This window comes from Siphateles boraxobius, unplaced genomic scaffold (genome assembly GCF_051911475.1).
Source record: "Siphateles boraxobius isolate OS27281-9 unplaced genomic scaffold, OSU_SipBor_1 35, whole genome shotgun sequence".
NCBI lineage: Eukaryota > Metazoa > Chordata > Actinopteri > Cypriniformes > Leuciscidae > Siphateles > Siphateles boraxobius.
Genome location: NW_027508975.1, coordinates 2,377,474 through 2,396,373, shown reverse-complemented (window position 1 = coordinate 2,396,373; position 18,900 = coordinate 2,377,474). Strand labels below are relative to the sequence as shown.

At 37.5% G+C, this 18,900-nt stretch overlaps 3 protein-coding genes across 3 annotated transcripts in view; 2 read left to right on the top strand and 1 right to left on the bottom strand.

Moving 5' to 3' along the window:
* The window catches only part of sdc3 (syndecan 3), a 36,461-nt gene extending 31,738 nt beyond the window's left edge, over positions 1–4,723 (top strand). The window contains exon 5 of the mRNA XM_077195844.1: positions 497–4,723. Within this exon, the coding sequence (XP_077051959.1) occupies positions 497–663 (167 nt within the window). The 3' untranslated portion in view covers positions 664–4,723. The remainder of the gene's footprint in view (positions 1–496) is intronic.
* The window catches only part of ppt1 (palmitoyl-protein thioesterase 1 (ceroid-lipofuscinosis, neuronal 1, infantile)), a 356,601-nt gene that overhangs the window by 127,586 nt on the left and 210,115 nt on the right, over positions 1–18,900 (bottom strand). The gene's annotated exons all lie outside the window — the stretch shown is intronic.
* Positions 6,529–17,765, top strand: nobox (NOBOX oogenesis homeobox). Its single transcript, XM_077195808.1, has 10 exons — positions 6,529–6,547; positions 6,625–6,686; positions 7,399–8,343; positions 9,515–9,621; positions 10,504–10,604; positions 10,687–10,790; positions 11,772–11,994; positions 13,368–13,765; positions 16,301–16,605; positions 17,661–17,765. The coding sequence occupies exons 2-9, from the start codon at positions 6,653–6,655 to the stop codon at positions 16,594–16,596; spliced, it is 2,208 nt and encodes a 735-aa protein (XP_077051923.1). The 5' UTR covers positions 6,529–6,547; positions 6,625–6,652; the 3' UTR covers positions 16,597–16,605; positions 17,661–17,765.

The window sequence follows — 18,900 nt, the reverse complement described above, 5'->3', positions numbered from 1 at the left end:
TCAAAACCATTAATGAAACTGATATCGATTGTCTCTTTCAGAGTTCATTTATAGTCGTGCTCATTGATGGCATTGCATCCCCTAAAATCTCAGAATGATTTTCAAAATGAACATAATAAGGAAGGGATCAATGTCATGATGTTTTAGAAGGAAGTCTCTTATGCTCACCAAGGCTGCATTTATTTAATCAAAAATACTGTAAAAACTGTAATATTGTGAAATATTATACTTTTCCATGTGAATATATTTTAAATGTAATTTATTCCTGTGATGAGAAGCTGAATTTTCAGCATCATTTCTCCAGTCTTCAGTGCTTGATTTCAAAAGTGATTTAAATTCCTTCTCTTTATCTTGAACACTTGTATTTGTCATTGACGCAGAGATGACACTTGCACATTTATGGATGGTGGGAGAGAATGCGATTGTTGCTGAAGTGTTCATAATGATGTGAATTTGAAGAGCTGTAAGTAATCAGTGTCTCTTGTTCTTCCTCCAGCGGTGATCGTCGGAGGTGTAGTCGGAGCGCTCTTCGCTGCGTTCCTCGTAATGTTACTCGTCTACAGGATGAAGAAGAAAGATGAAGGCAGCTACACATTGGAGGAGCCTAAACAAGCCACCGTCACCTACCAGAAACCGGACAAGCAGGAAGAGTTCTACGCCTAACATCCATACGTTCACCTTCCTCCACCTTCCTCCATTTCTCCAACCTCGTCCCGTCTCTACCTGCCCCCCCCCTCTTTCTTTTCTTCTCGCCCCTTTTCCTTTGATCCCTTCCTTCCCTCGTTTCCCAATGAGAGTGCCTCTCATTCTACGGACTCTGAACTTTCTTTTCCAAAAAAAAAAAAAACTGAAAAAGTTGTGAGTGAAAAATTGGTTGTGGGAGGGGCTTGGGCTAGGGGCGGGGTCAGCAAGGGCGGGGCTTGAGTCTACACATACGCAGATGAGAAAAAAAACTTTTTTAAGAACATGTTATTATTGATATGTTTAGGATTGTTGTTCTATGGAATTATGACCAGAATTATTATTTTTTTTTGTAAAGACACTCCGTTTCAGATGTGTTTCCTGCATAATATTACTCTCAGACTGAAAACATGGGAGCAAAAAAAAGAATAAACAGCATGAACAAAATGAGGGAGAGGAAAAGAACACAGTTGGGGGTCATGGAGGGATTGTGCTAGTCAGACGAGAGGGAGAAAAAGGAACAGAAATAAGAGTTGCATGGCAGAAGTAGAGTCTGTACTCGAAATGCTCTTCTGTCACCAAGGTCAGTGATCCAGCGTTGTGTGGTGCCTTCCATTTCCCTGGTGCTTGAAACCGAGCTCGAGCAGAGCGAGTGTGTGTGTGTGTGTGCTTGCGCATATGTGTGCGATTGTATGTCTAAGGTGCCCTTGTGACCCCAGCCTAGACACACGCGCACACACACACACACTCCGACTCCCTCTGCTGGCGATAGCATGTGTCGGCACGATGGTCCCTCCGTTTGGAGCAGGCAGCCCGAAACACCAACACAGCACATTAAAAACACTGAAGATTTGCTGTGAGGGAGCGCATGCATAGAATCAGAGGACTAGCCTCTCCTCTGCTCTGTATAAAAACTTTAGTAATCATTAGTAATAATCAATAATATATCAGCAGCTCTGAATGGAAGGAAATTGGTGATCATAATATTCGTAGTGAAGGATATTATCTATTTAGCTGTGCAGTAAGGTTTTATTGGTGTAAATATCAACTTGACTTTTTTTCGTTTGTAATGCTTTCAACCATGCTATTGTAGTAAAAAATAGACACACACACACGCGCTATCGATATCTACCTGGAAAGCAGTTATGGAAAAAATGTTATCAGTTAAACCTGGGGAAATGCTGAATGCTTAGCGTTTAGTGTGTCACCGATCATAAGTCAATGTCTGTTTTTTGTTTTGAAAGGTCAGTCTTTTCCACTCTCAAATAGAGACTTTCCACTCGCACTAACAAGCCTGATGGACAGTCATGCTCAAGACGGATGTTGATGGGGAACTTGTGCGATTAGGGGATTGAGATATTAATATTATCGCTGTGGGTAACAGATGCAACGTAAACTTAACGGTTCGGGAGAATAATAGCGTATCTAACAAAGATATCCAAGCTGAAAGCCTTTAAATAGTACGATTTCAGAATTACTATCACTTTTTTCCTGGGTTAATTTGTTTTGTTTTAAAGTGTTATGTTAGAATACATTTCATTCATAAAAACAAAATGACTAGAAATGCATGAATTAGCAATAACAAGCTATCAACAACAGACTCTGTGGTTGACATGCTCAGAATGTATGTGACATGTCATGTGGTGTGATGTCAGTGTTACTCGCAGATGTAGCACAAGATGTTAGCAAAATGCTGAAATGACATTACTTGTCTTAACACATATCATTTTAAATATCTGAACGTGCAAATGTACTATATCGAATCTGGGACGGCTTGTGCGCAGTTTCGGCACACAGTCCCCGAAATTTCCTTTTTATATCCACAGTAACGGAGGATTATACCCACCCCCATTTATAAACATATCGCTGAGGGTAAAGCTGCCATAACACTGAAACGTGACATCGAATAACGCTTCCTGTTTGATCACAAATCATGCGTTTAGAATGCATGGTGATGTTTTTTTTATGTGAGAAACCTACACTCAAGCATATTCGACTGAGTGTGTGTACAAGAGCACATTCAAGATGCCTGTGGGACATTTTGGGCAGGTGGGGGAAATCTTGAGACCCATACAGGGTGGTTGTACTTCAGTCTAAGATTGTAATGTCACACCTGTGCAACAGTACCTGTAGCTTGAATATTGTACTCTGTATGATCATGTCTGACAGTGTGTGAGTGTGTATATTGGCTTGTTTTCATGCATTTGCAAGTGTGTTTCACTCCCTGATGGTTCTTCCTTTGTGGGGACATACTCTCCTCTCCCTGCACTTAAATTGCTATATGACACTGACAATTGCACAAACACACAAAACACGTTACCTATAGCATCACAGCCTCGGCCTTATTATTATTATTATTATATAGGACCTAGAAGAATTTCTGACACATCACAGCACACCTTTGATCAAATTACTATAGTAAGGCCCAGTCTCTTGGACACTGAGTAAAGGTTAGAGACCGATAACCGGATTGGAACGAGACCGATAATCGATTTGGATCGAGGCGATAATCGATTTGGATCGAGACTATAATCGGTTTGGATCAAGACCGATAACCGGATTGAAACGAGGCGATAATCGATTTGGATCGAGACTATAATCGGTTTGGATCGAGACCGATAACCGATTTGAATCGAGACCGATAACCAGATTGGAACGAGACTGATAATCAGTTTGGATCGAGGCGATAATCGATTTGGATCGAGACTATAATCGGGTTTGGATCGAGACTGATAACTGGATTGGAACGAGACCGATAATCGGTTTGGATCGAGACTATAATAGGGTTTGGATCGAGACCGATAATCGGTTTGGATTGAGCCAATAATCGGTTTGGATCGAGACCGATAACCAGTTTGGATCGAGACCGATAACCAGATTGGAAGGAGACGATAATCGGTTTGGATCGGAGACGATAATCGGTTTGAAGACCCATAACTGGTTTGACGACTGATATTTTTACTGATATTTACATTTACTACTTGAACCATTTAGTAGAGGTCTAAAGAATAGCAGCAATGCCATTGCATGTTGACGTAAAATAAAATGATTGCACAACTACATTTGCATAAAAACGTTTACATAAAACGATGAGGAAAACATGAAGCATTTTAATCTTGACAGTTAGACCAAAACAAAGATGAAAATTAATTCTCAAAACTAACAACTAAACAAAGAACTAATTATAGTGCAACAAAAATGCAATTGTTAATATTTATAATTATTTCTAAATAAACGATAATGCATGTTTTATTTAATTGGTCAAAAATGTAGAAGTAAATGGTAATTAAAATTGGTCATTAACAAAAATCTTTTATCTAGTAGTTCAAGATTTGTTTTCATTTGTGTCCAAGAGACTGGCTCTAACACGTCACGACAAATACTCACAAAACCTCAGCAATCATTAGAGTCTAATTGGAATATGGACTTGAATAACGTTAATCAGACGCTTACATGCTAAACAGATAGTTGCAAGCCTACAATTAGTATGTGAAATTCAGGTATTAAGACGTGATGATTGTTTTAAAAAAAAAAATTTGTAAATAAAAAAAAAAGCTGTTGGTGCTGGAGGTTTAATATTTCGATCAAAATGAAGTTCACAGCTTTCACCCCACCACAACCTAATCGTGTGAGCAACACATTCACATGTCCTCGTGAATCCCCCACCTTCCAACAACAAACATCCACCTGTCCATTCCAGAACGCTGGAGCTCACTGTGTGTTATGCACTGTTATGGATGTCAGTGGAACTTTGAGTTTGCATTGCTGTCTTTTCTACTCATTTCTACCAGTAACTCTTTCTATTCATAGCCAAATATGAGGCGGGCCTTCCTGTGTCTGTGTGCCAATCACAGACCAGCATGGTCCTGGTCTGATGGTCGCCCAGCGTGGTTTTATACATGCACATTTTTTTAAAAGAACTTTTGTTTTTTTCTTTGTTTTTAATTTTTTTCCTCATTGGTTGATTTGTGTATAAAGAGGCAAAATTCTGTCACTAATATGCCACTCTATTCAAAATAAAACCTGATTGGTTATCTCTGTAGCTACTGTGATTTAATTGGTTTAAACCCTGAAGTTGCTTATGCTTGGAATAGAATACTACTCTTACTGTATCTGTACTAAGAAGTGCTCAGAATTCTGCATCTAATGCCCACTACACATTATACGATTTCGGGCTGTCCCAGACGAAAGATGACCAATCTTGACGATTTCTGTGTTCGTGGGTCTTAAACGGTATTCCTACGTCGTACAGTGAGAGAGCTTTAAAGATGGCCGTTGTCACGGTCTTTTGACTAAAGATAGCCTGCGATAATTATCTGTCAGTGTCAGAAAGTTAGCATGATCACCTCAGTGTTTTGCTGCTACGACCTAAGTCTACAGACTAGCCAGTAAAAATGCAACATGAAATGGCGTATTGATCAATACAGCATGGGGCTAAAATTTAAAAATACTGACCTCAAGCTCAATTTACAAAATTGGTATGCTCTTTTCCCAAGCCATGACCGCATCCATATTCTCCTCTGTCGCTTCCTCTTTTTTTTCAGCGCACATAAAAACCACAATTGCCAAAGTGCGATTCATCTTGCTCTATTCGTTTACGCATGCTGATTTCATTCTTCAATGCTAACTTGCGTCGTAGACTACGATTGAATAGGTGTCATCATCATACAGTCGCTCCCAAGTTTATTAGATCCATGTCGTACAGTGTAATATAAATTGATCTTCTAGGTTTCCTGAAATCGCACTACCTGTAGCAGGCATTACAAAAGGTGTTCGATTTGAAAAGGTGTTCGGTGATTTGAAAGCATACAGAATGAATCACTTATTTGCTGTACTTTGATGTCATGCACCGATCCGTCTGCGCAGCGCCGCTTCAAGTCAAACACACCTAATGGCTGCTTCCGAAATCGCATACTCACTCGAGTCGGTTCTTATTTAGAAAAATTACTTTGCAACCGCTTTAAAAAAAAGTATTCTGTATATAGTATGAATATAATCCGGACATACTACATATTCGACATGATGGCTTTGTCATGTGCGACATACGAATGGGCTGCATCAATAATTACACTTCTCTACTATATAGAAGGTGAAAAACAGTATGTGTCAAAAGAAGTATGTCCGAATTCAAATTACCCTTTAAAATGAAAAATATTTTAAAGTAGAATTTGAAAAATGGTAGGCTAAAAGTACCGGGATGACCTACTACTTCTACTAAGTATGCATAGGTTGGACACTTTACTATCCCATGAGGCCACTGGAGAGGATTATGTGAATGGTGGTGACTCAACACAATTGACACTGGTAGGTCACATGATAATGACAACATGGCGGATGTAGAATGTAGAAACATACTTTAATGCTCATAAAGTAAGTTTTAAACCAAATGTAGTACCTAAACACGTCTGCGATTTCGGATGCAGCACTACTTTTAGCTTATTAACTCTAGACTTTTATCTTTTGAACATGACCCTTTTGAGCCATCATAAAAAGCTAGCAAAATGCTCCAGAATGAAATTATGTTTGACTGATACGTTGTCATTTTACAAAGAAAAATAAGATGAGTCAACAATTCATTAAAATGATTTTTGCTGTTGCTCTCATTAATTTCTAATTAAATTTATACTCAAACAAACCATCAGGCATTATGACATAGTCATATATATTTCTATATACAATAAATATATTTTTTTATTTTTCCATTTAATTTAAACTAATAACAGATTATGAGATGAAACCCTTTTCCGAGTTAAAAGAAAGTGAACATGTGAGTGCAGGTAAAGAGCGCGTGAACGCAACACTGAAGCAGATCTTGAAACACGCCTCCTGTGCATGTCACGTGATGTAACCTGAGCAGCGTCTGCAGGTTATCAATCAAGATCAATACTGATGCTGGAGTTTGTGCTTCACTCAAGCTCAATAACTTTAATATCTAATTTACAGATACAGGCCTGTGCGCGTGGGCATCACGATGGCCGAAGAAACCTTGTTTGTCAGTGATTACGGTAGGTGATTTGATGTAAATGAGCTAAATTGATTCATTGTTTTTGGCACCGATAATTGTCTAATTGGTCTCATTTCTAAACGGATAAAAGGTCTAATGGTTTGACACTCAGGGCGGAGGTTCAATTTATTCTCTAATTAGTGATAAACAAGCACGTGGAGATAACGTCACTTTTAACACGTCACCATAAAGTAATGTTTATAACTTTTAACTGGATGATAAATATCCGGCATTAATTTTTTTTTTGTCGCACCCCCAGAAACACAAACACACACACACACACACACACACACACACACACACACACACACACACACACACACACACACACACACTCGTGTTACTAGTTTTTCCACGTGCTTTGAACTTTAACGCATAAAGAACTTTGAACTGTAAAAGATTTTATGATAAGTTAATCTAAAATTAAAAACAGTTACTTTTTTGTGCCATGTCTCGAAGTTAAAGGGATAGTTCATCCAAAAAGGACAATTCTGTCATTATTTTCTCACCTCATGTTATTCTAAACCTGTATGATTTTCTTCTGTGGAACATAGAAGATATTTTGAGAATGTCTCTTTTTTCATACAATGGAAGTCAATGGTAACCAAAACAGTTCTGAATTAGAGTAGGCCTAGATTTCTTTCATTCCAAAATTGCTGGTTAGTTTTACTTTGTCTTATAATTGTCTTTTTCTTGCCATGTCATGTTTATAGATGGTCCATGTCCTCTGTGTGAAGAAGATGAGCAGATAGGGTATTGCAGATACAGAAACACAGAGCAAGAGAATGAGAGCAAAATAAAAAATGATGCTGAAGAGGTGGAAGACAAGGAGTCACAGGAGTTCAAGAGAGACTCGGAGGTGAAACCAGATGAAATAGCTGAGGACAACTGGACTGTAGTTCAAGAACCTGAAGAAAGGAAACTAGAGACGAAAGAGGAAGAAAACAAAACAGAAGCAAACAAAACTGAAGACACCGAGCAGAAAAGCACTGAAGAAGAGCAAAACAAAAACGTAGATCATGCTGAATCAGATGAACAATCAAAAGAAGAAGAGCAGGAAAGTATGTTAGGTTTAAAAGATGATGAAATAAAGACAGATGATGAGGATGATGATGATGATGACGCAGAAGAGGCAAGCGACTCGCTTGTGCCACCTCTAGAGGATGACTGTATTTTGCAGATGGGCCCCGACTGCACCATAGACCTGGTGATGGTGTGTGATCAGCCGAGATGTGTGAATGAAGACCTTTCGTTATGCCCTCCCAATTCTTCAGATTTCTCCCAGCAGCCCCCTATAAAATCCCCACCCAGACCATTATCTATCACGTTACCACCTCCAAATCCCACAATGCTCCCCTTTCAGCCCCATCCTCTCCTTCAAGCTCAGGTCCCAGCACAAGCCCAGTTGGAGCCCCAGTGTTTGGGCAAACGGCCCTATGGGAGCAGCCCAGCTGTGGACCCCCAGGCCATGAGACCCCTGGAGGTGACACTACGACAGGTGTACACCACTCGCCAATACACACGCTTCGCCAGCAGAGCGGCTCTTATGCCTCTGGCCTCCGTCGGGGGAGAAACCAGCACTCAGGCTTTACCCTCCATCAGCACTGATGCCCTTCTAATGCCTCCGAAGAAGAAAACACGCACCTTCTACAGCTCAGGTGAGAGAACGTACATATCACCTAAAAAAAGTAAAAAAATTCTTTCATCATTTACTCGCCTTCATGTCATTCCAGACCGGTATGAATCACAAAAGAGTATATTTTGAAAAATCTCAGTGTTTTGCTGTCTATAGTATCCTGTCCAGTGTTGTTTTGGACCCCATTGAATTTCAATGTATGGACAAAAACATCTTCATTTGTGTTCCACGGAAGAACACTTGGACTTTAATGATGTGCTTTTTTGTATATATATGTATACATATGTGTATGTTGTGTGTATACATATGTTATCTGTGTGTATACATTATATATATATACATATACACACTGCCCAGCCAAAATAAGTTGCTGTTTGGATTTAAATATGCAAATGCTTAAGAGTCTATGATTGGATCGTTATTGCAGTGATTATTATGTTTCCAGCATGTTATATGTTTGCCAACGGGTTCTTCTAACCATAATTGATGGAGTGTGTAAAAGATCTTTAACAGAAATGGATGCACCTCTTGATGGAAATAACATCACAGCATTTATTTCTATAAAGAGGTGCATCAATTTTTGATCAAGATCTTGTATTGATGATGCAAGAGTCCAGCACTAGGTAAAGTCTCCTCCAGCACATCCCAGAGACTTTCAATGAATTCTTCATGGTTCCTCACTACCATTCTTTCACAGTTTGAGCCTGATGAATCTTGACATTGTTATCCTGGAATATGCATGATGTGTCTTCCTACATGGTTGTTTAAGAAATGAAAAGCTACACACTCCATCAATTAGGGTTAGAAGAACTGTTGGCAAACGCATAACAAGCTAGAAACATAATAATCACTGCAATAATGATCCAATCTTAGACTCTTAATCATTTGCCTTTTTAAATCCAAACAGCAACTTTTATTTTTTGGCCAGGTAGTGCATGTGTGTGTGTGTTATGCTAGTGACATTATGAGGACTCAAAGCCCCTTATATTGTAGTGTGTGTTCAGGTTTCAGGCCACGTCCTATTCATTATGAGGATATGTTCTTTAATTCAAACCACTAAATAATCATACTAAAAAAATGGGTGATGGGTAGGTGCTAGAAAGTGTCATTAACTCAGTATAAAACAACCATTACACCTATAGAATGTCTTCATAATAATAGGTGTACCAACATCTTTGTGTGTGTGTGTGTAGATCAGCTGGAGGAGCTGGAGCGTGTCTTTCAGGATGATCACTACCCTGATGGAGACAAGAGAAAGGAGATTGCGGCCGCCATCGGTGTTACGCCACAGAGAATCATGGTCACTGCCCACAGGCATCCATTCCTTAAAGCGATAGTTCACCCAAAAATGAAAATTCTGTCAGTATTTACTCTCCCTCATGTTGTTCCAACCCCGTAAGACCTTTGTTCATCTTCGGAACACGAATTAAGATATTTTTGATTAATATCTTATAGGCTTCTAAGGGACTGAAACTTGCCGGCCCCGTTATTAAAGACATTGTTAAAATAGTCCAAGTGACTACAGTGGCTCAATCTTAAGTTTATCAAGCGACGAGAATACTTTTTGTGCGCAAAAAAACCCAAAAACTTTATTTCAACTATTAATTTCCTTCTCTGTGGGCCGAGAGTCAGTTAACGTAGTGTGATAGCGTAGTGCTTCTGTGTTGTACGTCACACACATCACACACATGACCAGCGTCGGCCAATAGTGAGCCTACGTGTGACGTACAACACAGAAGCGCTGTGCTGTTACACTAGTGAACAGACTCGAGGCCCACAGAGAAGGAAATGAATAGTTGAAATAAAGTCGTTATCTTTGGGTTTTTTGCGAACACAAAAAGTATTCTTGTCGCTTGATAAACTTAAGATTGAGCCACTGTAGTCACTTGGGCTATTTTAACGATGTCTTTTATAACTTTTCGGGGCCGGCAAGTTTCAGTCCCTTAGAAGCCTATGGAGGAGTGATCCAGCTCAATCAAAAATATCTTAATTCATGTTCCGAAGATGAACGAAGGTCTTACGGGGTTGGAATAACATGAGGGTGAGTAATTACTGACATAATTTTCATGTTTGGGTGAACTATCCCTTTAAGACCTCAAGCACCTTCTCACATTAATCTGTTTCAACTCATCAAAATACATACATGCAAGTGACAATAATTGTACTCTGATCCTCCCATCAGGTGTGGTTTCAGAACCGTCGAGCCAAATGGAGAAAAACGTCAAAAACCACAACAAAAAAGCCTCCTACTAGCCGGGGTCAAACTTGTGTCCAGGTCAACAGGTTAGTGTTTACGCAATGCAGCCAACATATTGTGTGATTTAATGCATATAATCGATTTTATAATTAATTTGTGTGTATGCAGGCCAGCAATTTTCACAGCTCCTTCTGTTGCATCTCAACATCCGAAGCCTGGGAACACACTCCCCCCCTACAATACCATCCGGACCAGCCGCACCAGTCCACCAGGTCACACACTCAAACATACACCTAAACCTGTGTATTAGGACTTGACTGTTTAATTCAATTATCCATTAGGACTTAAACTGTTTAGTTAAACTGCACAATAGGACTTAACAAGCTATTTAATTAGAGCTAATCAAAAATGCCTGCACATTCAAAACATGGGCACCTGTTTTGGTAACACTTTGATAGTCTACTTTAGACATTCTACTAACTATAAGTAACTTTTCAACTTTATGTCAATTAGCTCTCATTAGAGTATCAGGCTACGTTTACACGTGGCCGGCTATTTTCATAAAATTTCACCTTCTCTGTTTTCGAAAATAACATTGTGCACACCTGTCAGTTTTCACAAAATGTTAATTTACACGAACACATGTATATATGCTGTCAGGGGCATGCCAAACCTGTAGGTGGCAGTGTAACAAGAAGCTCAAGCCCACGTTAGCCAATCAGAATCCTGAAAATAGCAACAACAGCAACGAATCACTTCCTCTTTGTCTTTTGAACAAAGATGTCGCAATTTTGACGCATGTGCAAGTTCTGTCGCATACTGTGACGTCGGCTGCCTAAAACTCAGTTTTTCCGAGTTTACATGCAGACGTGCAAACGAAATTTTCCAAAATCTTCACTCTGGCCGGAGTTTTTAGAAAGATTCGTTTTCAGAGGCGTTTGCATGTAAACGAAGGGAAATTTCTCAGTTTTTCTAAATAACCATGTACGTATAAACGGGGTCTTAGTTGACTGTCTGCTTAATAAGTGCTGACACTTTATTTTGATGCTCCCAACAGACATTATACTGACTAGAAGTAACTTTGCAACTACATGTCAATTTATTCTACTAACCCTAAACTAACAGTCTACTGTAATACTCTAATGAGAGCTAGTTGACATGTAGTTGCAAAGTTTGTGGAATGTCTAAAGTGGACTATCGAAATAAATTGTAACCCCTGTTTTTGTGCAAATGCAATGTTCTGTGTGCATCAGGTCCAGCTCGTGTTGATGTGGCACCTTGTGTGTCTCAAGGAGGTTTTTTGGAGTACATGCCCCCCCCCATGCACAGTCCTCCTCCGATACGACGAGCCTCCTTGCCTCTCATCACGGCATACAACCCTTCCACACACACCGTGTCCCTTCTGCTGGACACACCTGAACACAGTGAGCCCAGCTCCACTGACACAACACCGCTGACTTTACAGACTGACACAGGGTTAGTATGAACTAGTTTACTCATCCCATGCAGTATCCCTGTTGACCACGAGGCGCCGCTAGACGGTATACATTGATTTTTTTAGAAGTGGGGGTCTGTACTACAGGTGTTCCTGCTGCTCAATGTCTTTATATTATTGGTAGTCTGCACAACTGGCCATAGCTGTTGAAAATCTGATCACAAATTAGATTTTTTTTTACATTTAATTCACCAAAAGTAATAGTAAAGTTATTTATAATGTTACAAAAGATTTATATTTCGAATGAATTATGTTCTTTTGCACTTTCTACTCATCATAGAATTTTGAAAATGCATCACAGTTTCCACAATAATATGAAGCAGCAGAATTGTATTCAACTTGTATTATAATAATAAGAAATGTTTCTTGGGCAGCAAATCAGCATATTAGAATGATTTCTGAAGGATCATGTGACACTGAAGACTGGAGTAATGATGCTGAAAATTCAGCTTTGCATCACAGAAATAAATTACACTTTAAAATATATTAAAATAGAAAACTGTTATTTTAAATTGAAATAATATTTCACAATATTACTGTTTTGCTTACATTTATTTACATTTACAATGAATCATTTTGCACATGCTTTTATCTAAAGTGACTTACAAATTATTAATAACTATTTATTTATTTATTTTTGTCAAATAAATGCAGCCTTGGTGAGACTGAAAAATATTTGGTGAGAAATATTTAAAAACCTAAACTTTTGCATTGTAGTGTTTTGTTGGTATATATAGGTTTTTTTAACATTGAATCAGTTTTCTTGCAGCATTCTTCAGAAAAAGTGTTTGTCTGTAAAATATATCATATAATGAACAAAATAGACTTATTAATGCATAAATCAAACACATACAGATTAATGACAATTTTGTGACATAGGTTTCCACACATTCCGGTCATGACGATGAACAAATCTAAATGTATAGAATTAAGGCTATAGATTGTATAAATTATGTATAGAATAATATTTAGTAATATTGATTATTTATCATTATTAATTTAAATGAGTTAGGTTTATTCATTATTATTACTATTGACATGATAGTACTGTCTACACTTGACTATAGTGTCTCACAGGAGACTTATCACATGTGCTCCACTGTCTTCATTCCTATTGGTACTCCCCGCAATGCTTATTTGCATTAAGTCAAACATTTCTAAACTCTGAGTCACTGGACACGCCCACATCATGTTTCTGCAAACCACCAGCTCTCGTTAACATGAATGCGTTCTGGTTGCTGTGTCGCTGGTCCAACCGTAAAAATGGTTGGAAATACCACCTTTATGTTCAAAACAATGAAATCTTTTAATGTCACATGATTTTGATCCTCAGATGTTTTTCTGCTGTTTACAGGTTTGATTATGAAGGCATGGGCACCTCTGTGAAGATGGATTTCATGACTTCTGCTTCACAGAACAGCACTTTAAATTACCAGCTCAACACATTTCCTCAACAGTCTAACACCTTATTAAATCAGCAGACTAACAGTTTCCTCTCTCAGCAAACAAACACTCTGTTACCTCAACAAACTAGTTGTCTTATGGCCCAACAGTCTAGCACACTATTGCCCCAGTACTCCCACCTGTCGTACCTCACGCCCTCTCCTTACCTCACGCCGAACCCTACCGAGAGCAGCAGCGCCCCGTATCTGCCCCTCAGCAACAACACACTCCCCGCGTACACCAGCGCTGGACATGCGTATCTCCATTCTCAGACCAGCAACCAGATGCTGCTCCAGTCAGGAGTTCATGGTAGGTCCACCGTTACACCACTGGAGGAAACATTGTCTTTAACGGGATAGTTCACTCAAAAATCAAAGTTTGCTCACCCTCATGTCATCCTAGATGTATATGACATTCTTCTTTCAGACCAATACAATCGGAGTTATATTAAAAAATATGTCCTGGCTCTTCCAAGCTTTTTAATGGCAGTGAATGGCCGTTTCTGTTTTGAAGTCCATAAAAGTGCATCTATCCATGATTAAAGTTCTGAAGCGAAGCGATGCGTTTGTGTAAGAAAAATATTCATGTTTAAAACTTTATAAAGTAAAATAACTAGCTTCCGGCCAAACTAACATACGGATTCAACTTAAGTTTAAGAGCAACTTATGCAAGTCATGCAACGTACTGCTGATATTTACGCTACACCATGATCCACTACGCTACTTCTGACGTCACAAGTTGCATAAGTTGTGGTTTAGGCGCAGGTAGACTGCGTTTGGCGGGAAACTAGAATTTTACTTAGTAACGTGTTAAATATGAATATTTTTCTTACACAAACGCATCGCTTCGCTTCAGAAGGCCTTTATTAAACCCCCAGAGTCGTGTGGAGCACTGTTATCATGGATAGATGCACTGTTATCATGGATAGATGCACTGTTATCATGGATAGATGCACTGTTATCATGGATAGATGCACTTTAATCATGGATAGATGCACTGTTATCATGGATAGATGCACTGTTATCATGGATAGATGCACTGTTATCATGGATAGATGCACTTTTATCATGGATAGATGCACTGTTATCATGGATAGATGCACTTTAATCATGGATAGATGCACTTTTATCATGGATAGATGCACTTTTATCATGGATAGATGCACTTTTATCATGGATAGATGCACTTTAATCATGGATAGATGCACTGTTATCATGGATAGATGCACTTTAATCATGGATAGATGCACTTTTATCATGGATAGATGCACTTTAATCATGGATAGATGCACTGTTATCATGGATAGATGCACTTTAATCATGGATAGATGCACTTTTATCATGGATAGATGCACTTTTATCATGGATAGATGCACTTTAATTATGGATTGATGCACTCTTATCATGGATAGATGCACTGTTATCATGGATAGATGCACTTTTATCATGGATAGATGCACTTTAATTATGGATTGATGCACTCTTATCATGGATAGATGCACTGTTATCATGGATAGATGCACTTTTATCATGGATAGATGCACTTTAATTATGGATTGATGCACTGTTATCATGGATAGATGCACTTTTATCATGGATAGATGCACTTTTATCATGGATAGATGCACTTTTATCATGGATAGATGCACTTTAATTATGGATTGATGCACTGTTAACATGGATAGATGCACTTTTATCATGGATAGATGCACTTTAATCATGGATAGATGCACTTTTTTCATGGATAGATGCACTTTAATCATGGATAGATGCACTTTAATCATGGGTAGATGCACTGTTATCATGGATAGATGCACTGTTATCATGGATAGATGCACTTTTATCATGGATAGATGCACTTTAATTATGGATAGATGCACTTTAATTATGGATTGATGCACTGTTATCATTGATAGATGCACTTTTATCATGGATAGATGCACTGTTATCATGGATAGATGCACTTTAATCATGGGTAGATGCACTGTTATCATGGATAGATGCACTGTTATCATGGATAGATGCACTTTAATCATGGGTAGATGCACTGTTATCATGGATAGATGCACTGTTATCATGGATAGATGCACTTTTATCATGGATAGATGCACTTTAATTATGGATAGATGCACTTTAATTATGGATTGATGCACTGTTATCATGGATAGATGCACTTTTATCATGGATAGATGCACTTTTATCATGGATGGATGCACTTTTATCATGGATGGATGCACTGTTATCATGGATAGATGCACTTTTATCATGGATAGATGCACTGTTATTATGGATAGATGCACTTTTATCATGGATAGATGCACTTTAATCATGGATAGATGCACTTTAATCATGGATAGATGCACTTTAATCATAGATAGATGCACTGTTATCATGGATAGATGCACTGTTATCATGGATAGATGCACTTTTATCATGGATAGATGCACTTTAATTATGGATAGATGCACTTTAATTATGGATTGATGCACTGTTATCATGGATAGATGCACTTTTATCATGGATAGATGCACTGTTATTATGGATAGATGCACTTTTATCATGGATAGATGCACTTTAATCATGGATAGATGCACTTTAATCATAGATAGATGCACTGTTATCATGGATAGATGCACTGTTATCATGGATAGATGCACTGTTATTTTCACTGCCATTATAAAGCTTGGAAGAGCCAGGACATTTTTTAATATAACTCCGATTGTATTCGTCTGAAAGAACAATGTCATGTACACCTAGGATGACTTGAGAGTGAGTAAATCATGGGCTAATTTTCATTTCTGGTGAACTATCTCTTTAAAATGGTAACTTGCATGTTTCTATGAAGCATTTCAGGCCTACCCCTGGACTTCTGACATGTATAGTCAGCCGGGTCCGTACACACAAGCGGTGTTTCGGCCACAGTTATCATCACAGGGTCATGAGAGCCAGTACACTCAACTCCTGCCCCAACAGCACTACGTTCAGCTCCAGGGAGCGCCGGCACAGCCCAGTCTTCCCAAACCCACCGCGGACCCCCTGCTGCCCAATGTCAAGGTGGAGTCTGAGGACACCAGTCAGCCAATCAGAGTCAGCGAGGCGGAGCCTACCTTTCACTGCGATTTCTCACCAATCAACTTTTAACAACAGCAGGTGATGTGTTGAGCTATTTGAATGTAGAGTCTTTATATTTTGCATTTTATAATTGATTATAGAACAGTATGAGTCATTAACATTTTTGATAACTGGGGTCAGGGGATGCTGGAGGGTCTGTGGAGACTTAAAACCATAGTTCATACACTAGTTCATATCATTAAGTAAAAAAAGTATTTCATCTCTACATGCAAAGTGTTTGAGTTAAATCAGGATTATTATAGTTACTAAAACTATAACCATTTTTGTTACTTGAAATACAATAAACGTTAAAATTAAGTGAAGTTAATTAGTAATAAAAAATTTTTTTTTTAAAGATATAGTGAAAAGAAATTCAGGTAGTTGTCAAGGCAACATTTCTCATTTACATTTAGTTTAACTTTTACTAACTGAAGTTGGAATAAAAATGACAAAACCACAAAAAAAATTCTAAAACTTTGAATAAAATTAAAATTAAAACTGAAAAAATTAAAATAAAAATCAATTCAAAATATGAAAAAAAAAATATATATATATATAATTTAATTAATAATTATAATATAATAATAATTATAGTAATAATATATTATATAATAATAATAATTAAATTATATATATATATATATATATATATAATTAATATATAATAATATTAATTATTAAATTTATCTTTTAAATATAAAAAATATATAATAATATATTATTATATTATAATTATTAATTAAATCACATATATATATATAGTATTAATTAATAGACATTTAATTAACAATTCATATTATTATATATATTATATTATAATATTATAATTATTATTATATAATAATTATTAATTAAATCATATATATATATATATATATATATATAATTATTATTAATTAAATCGTTAATTTAATGCTAAATAATATCACATACTATTTTATCATTCAGTTTAAATGGGTCTTGATACTTGAATTTATATTTTACAATGGTTTCTGTTTCTTTTAGCAAAGTTCTGTGATGCTTCATATTCTGTGTCATAGTATATTCATAGTCTGTGCCTGATATTACTGATAAACGTCTGTGTTGTGTTTCAGGGTTGCTGACTGAGAAGATCCGCTGACAATATTTTCTTTTCTTTTTACGTTTGTCTTCTGTTTTTGCTGTGGTGTGCAAGAGCTATTAAAATGCTCTTTCTCTGATGGTTTGCTGTGTTGGTTATTATGTATGTTCACAAGATTTAGTGGACTAGCAAACGGGAATCAGGCATCAACACAGGCAGTGATGTATAGGACGTTTTCAGGCCCTTTATGTTTGGCCTACTATTAGTAGTTTATTATTTATATAGTCATATAGTTTACTATTATAGTAAGGAAGTATGCGATTTCAGACACAGCCAGAGATTGAGGGTAAAAGTAAGAGCGCACCTGTAGAAGAGACTAGAAATGGCCACAAGGAGGCGCTGTTTTACAAGAGCACTGATCTCAGACCTGCACACTTCTCTATAACACACACATCTGAGGCCTTTTTGAACGTGTTGTTGTTGTTGTTGAAGAATTCAGTCGTCCTCTGACCTCCTCACCTCTCAACACTACATACTTTTTATTCTCTTTCTCCATAGATTTACTCAGCGACGCTCAGGTGCGATTGAATAAGGCCAGGATATATTTGAGAAGATGTTACACCACAGCCTGCTCTTACGCAGTGTTAATATAACCATCACACATACGCAAACGCATGCTCTAGTTCCTTTCCACTTCCTGTCTCGGTTTGCTTTCAGATGTAGTGAGATATGGCGTGTTTGCTTTTTAGTTTGACCTCTTAATACTTATAAATTAAATGACTGGAAATGCAAACTTCAGTCATGTTAAGTGAGGAATTCATGAATAATTGTTAAAAGGCTGGTTCATGCAACACTTAAATACCATTAATGCAAAATTAAATTACAATTTACTGGAGTATCGGTTATTTATTTGGTTACACTTTGTTTCGATAGTCAACTTTAGACATTCTACTAACTATAAGTAACTTTGCAACTACATGTCAACTAACTCATTAATTTTTAACTACATGTCAACTAACTCTTTATTAGAGTATTTGTAGACCGTTAGGTTAGGGTTAGTAGAAAATGTTTACACATAGTTGCAAAGTTACTTCTCGTTAGTAGTCTAAAGTGGACTATCAAAATAAAGTGTTACTTTGTATTCATTTTTACTGTGTCTTAGATTTGAACAGTTTCCAGAAAGTTCTTAATGTCTGTGAAGTGAAAAAAAGTGTCAAAGAAACGAGCATGGTAAGGTAATGACTGTAGTTGCCTAATGCTGTTTTTGGCCATAA

What these genes read in the sequence shown, in the direction of transcription:
- nobox (XM_077195808.1), top strand. Translation starts at nt 6,653, where the DNA reads ATGGCCGAAGAAACCTTGTTTGTCAGTGATTACG. An exon ending in ACGCACCTTCTACAGCTCAG is followed by an intron (nt 8,344 to 9,514) that starts GTGAGAGAACGT and finishes GTGTGTGTGTAG; the next exon opens with ATCAGCTGGAGGAGCTGGAG. An exon ending in TTACGCCACAGAGAATCATG is followed by an intron (nt 9,622 to 10,503) that starts GTCACTGCCCAC and finishes TCCTCCCATCAG; the next exon opens with GTGTGGTTTCAGAACCGTCG.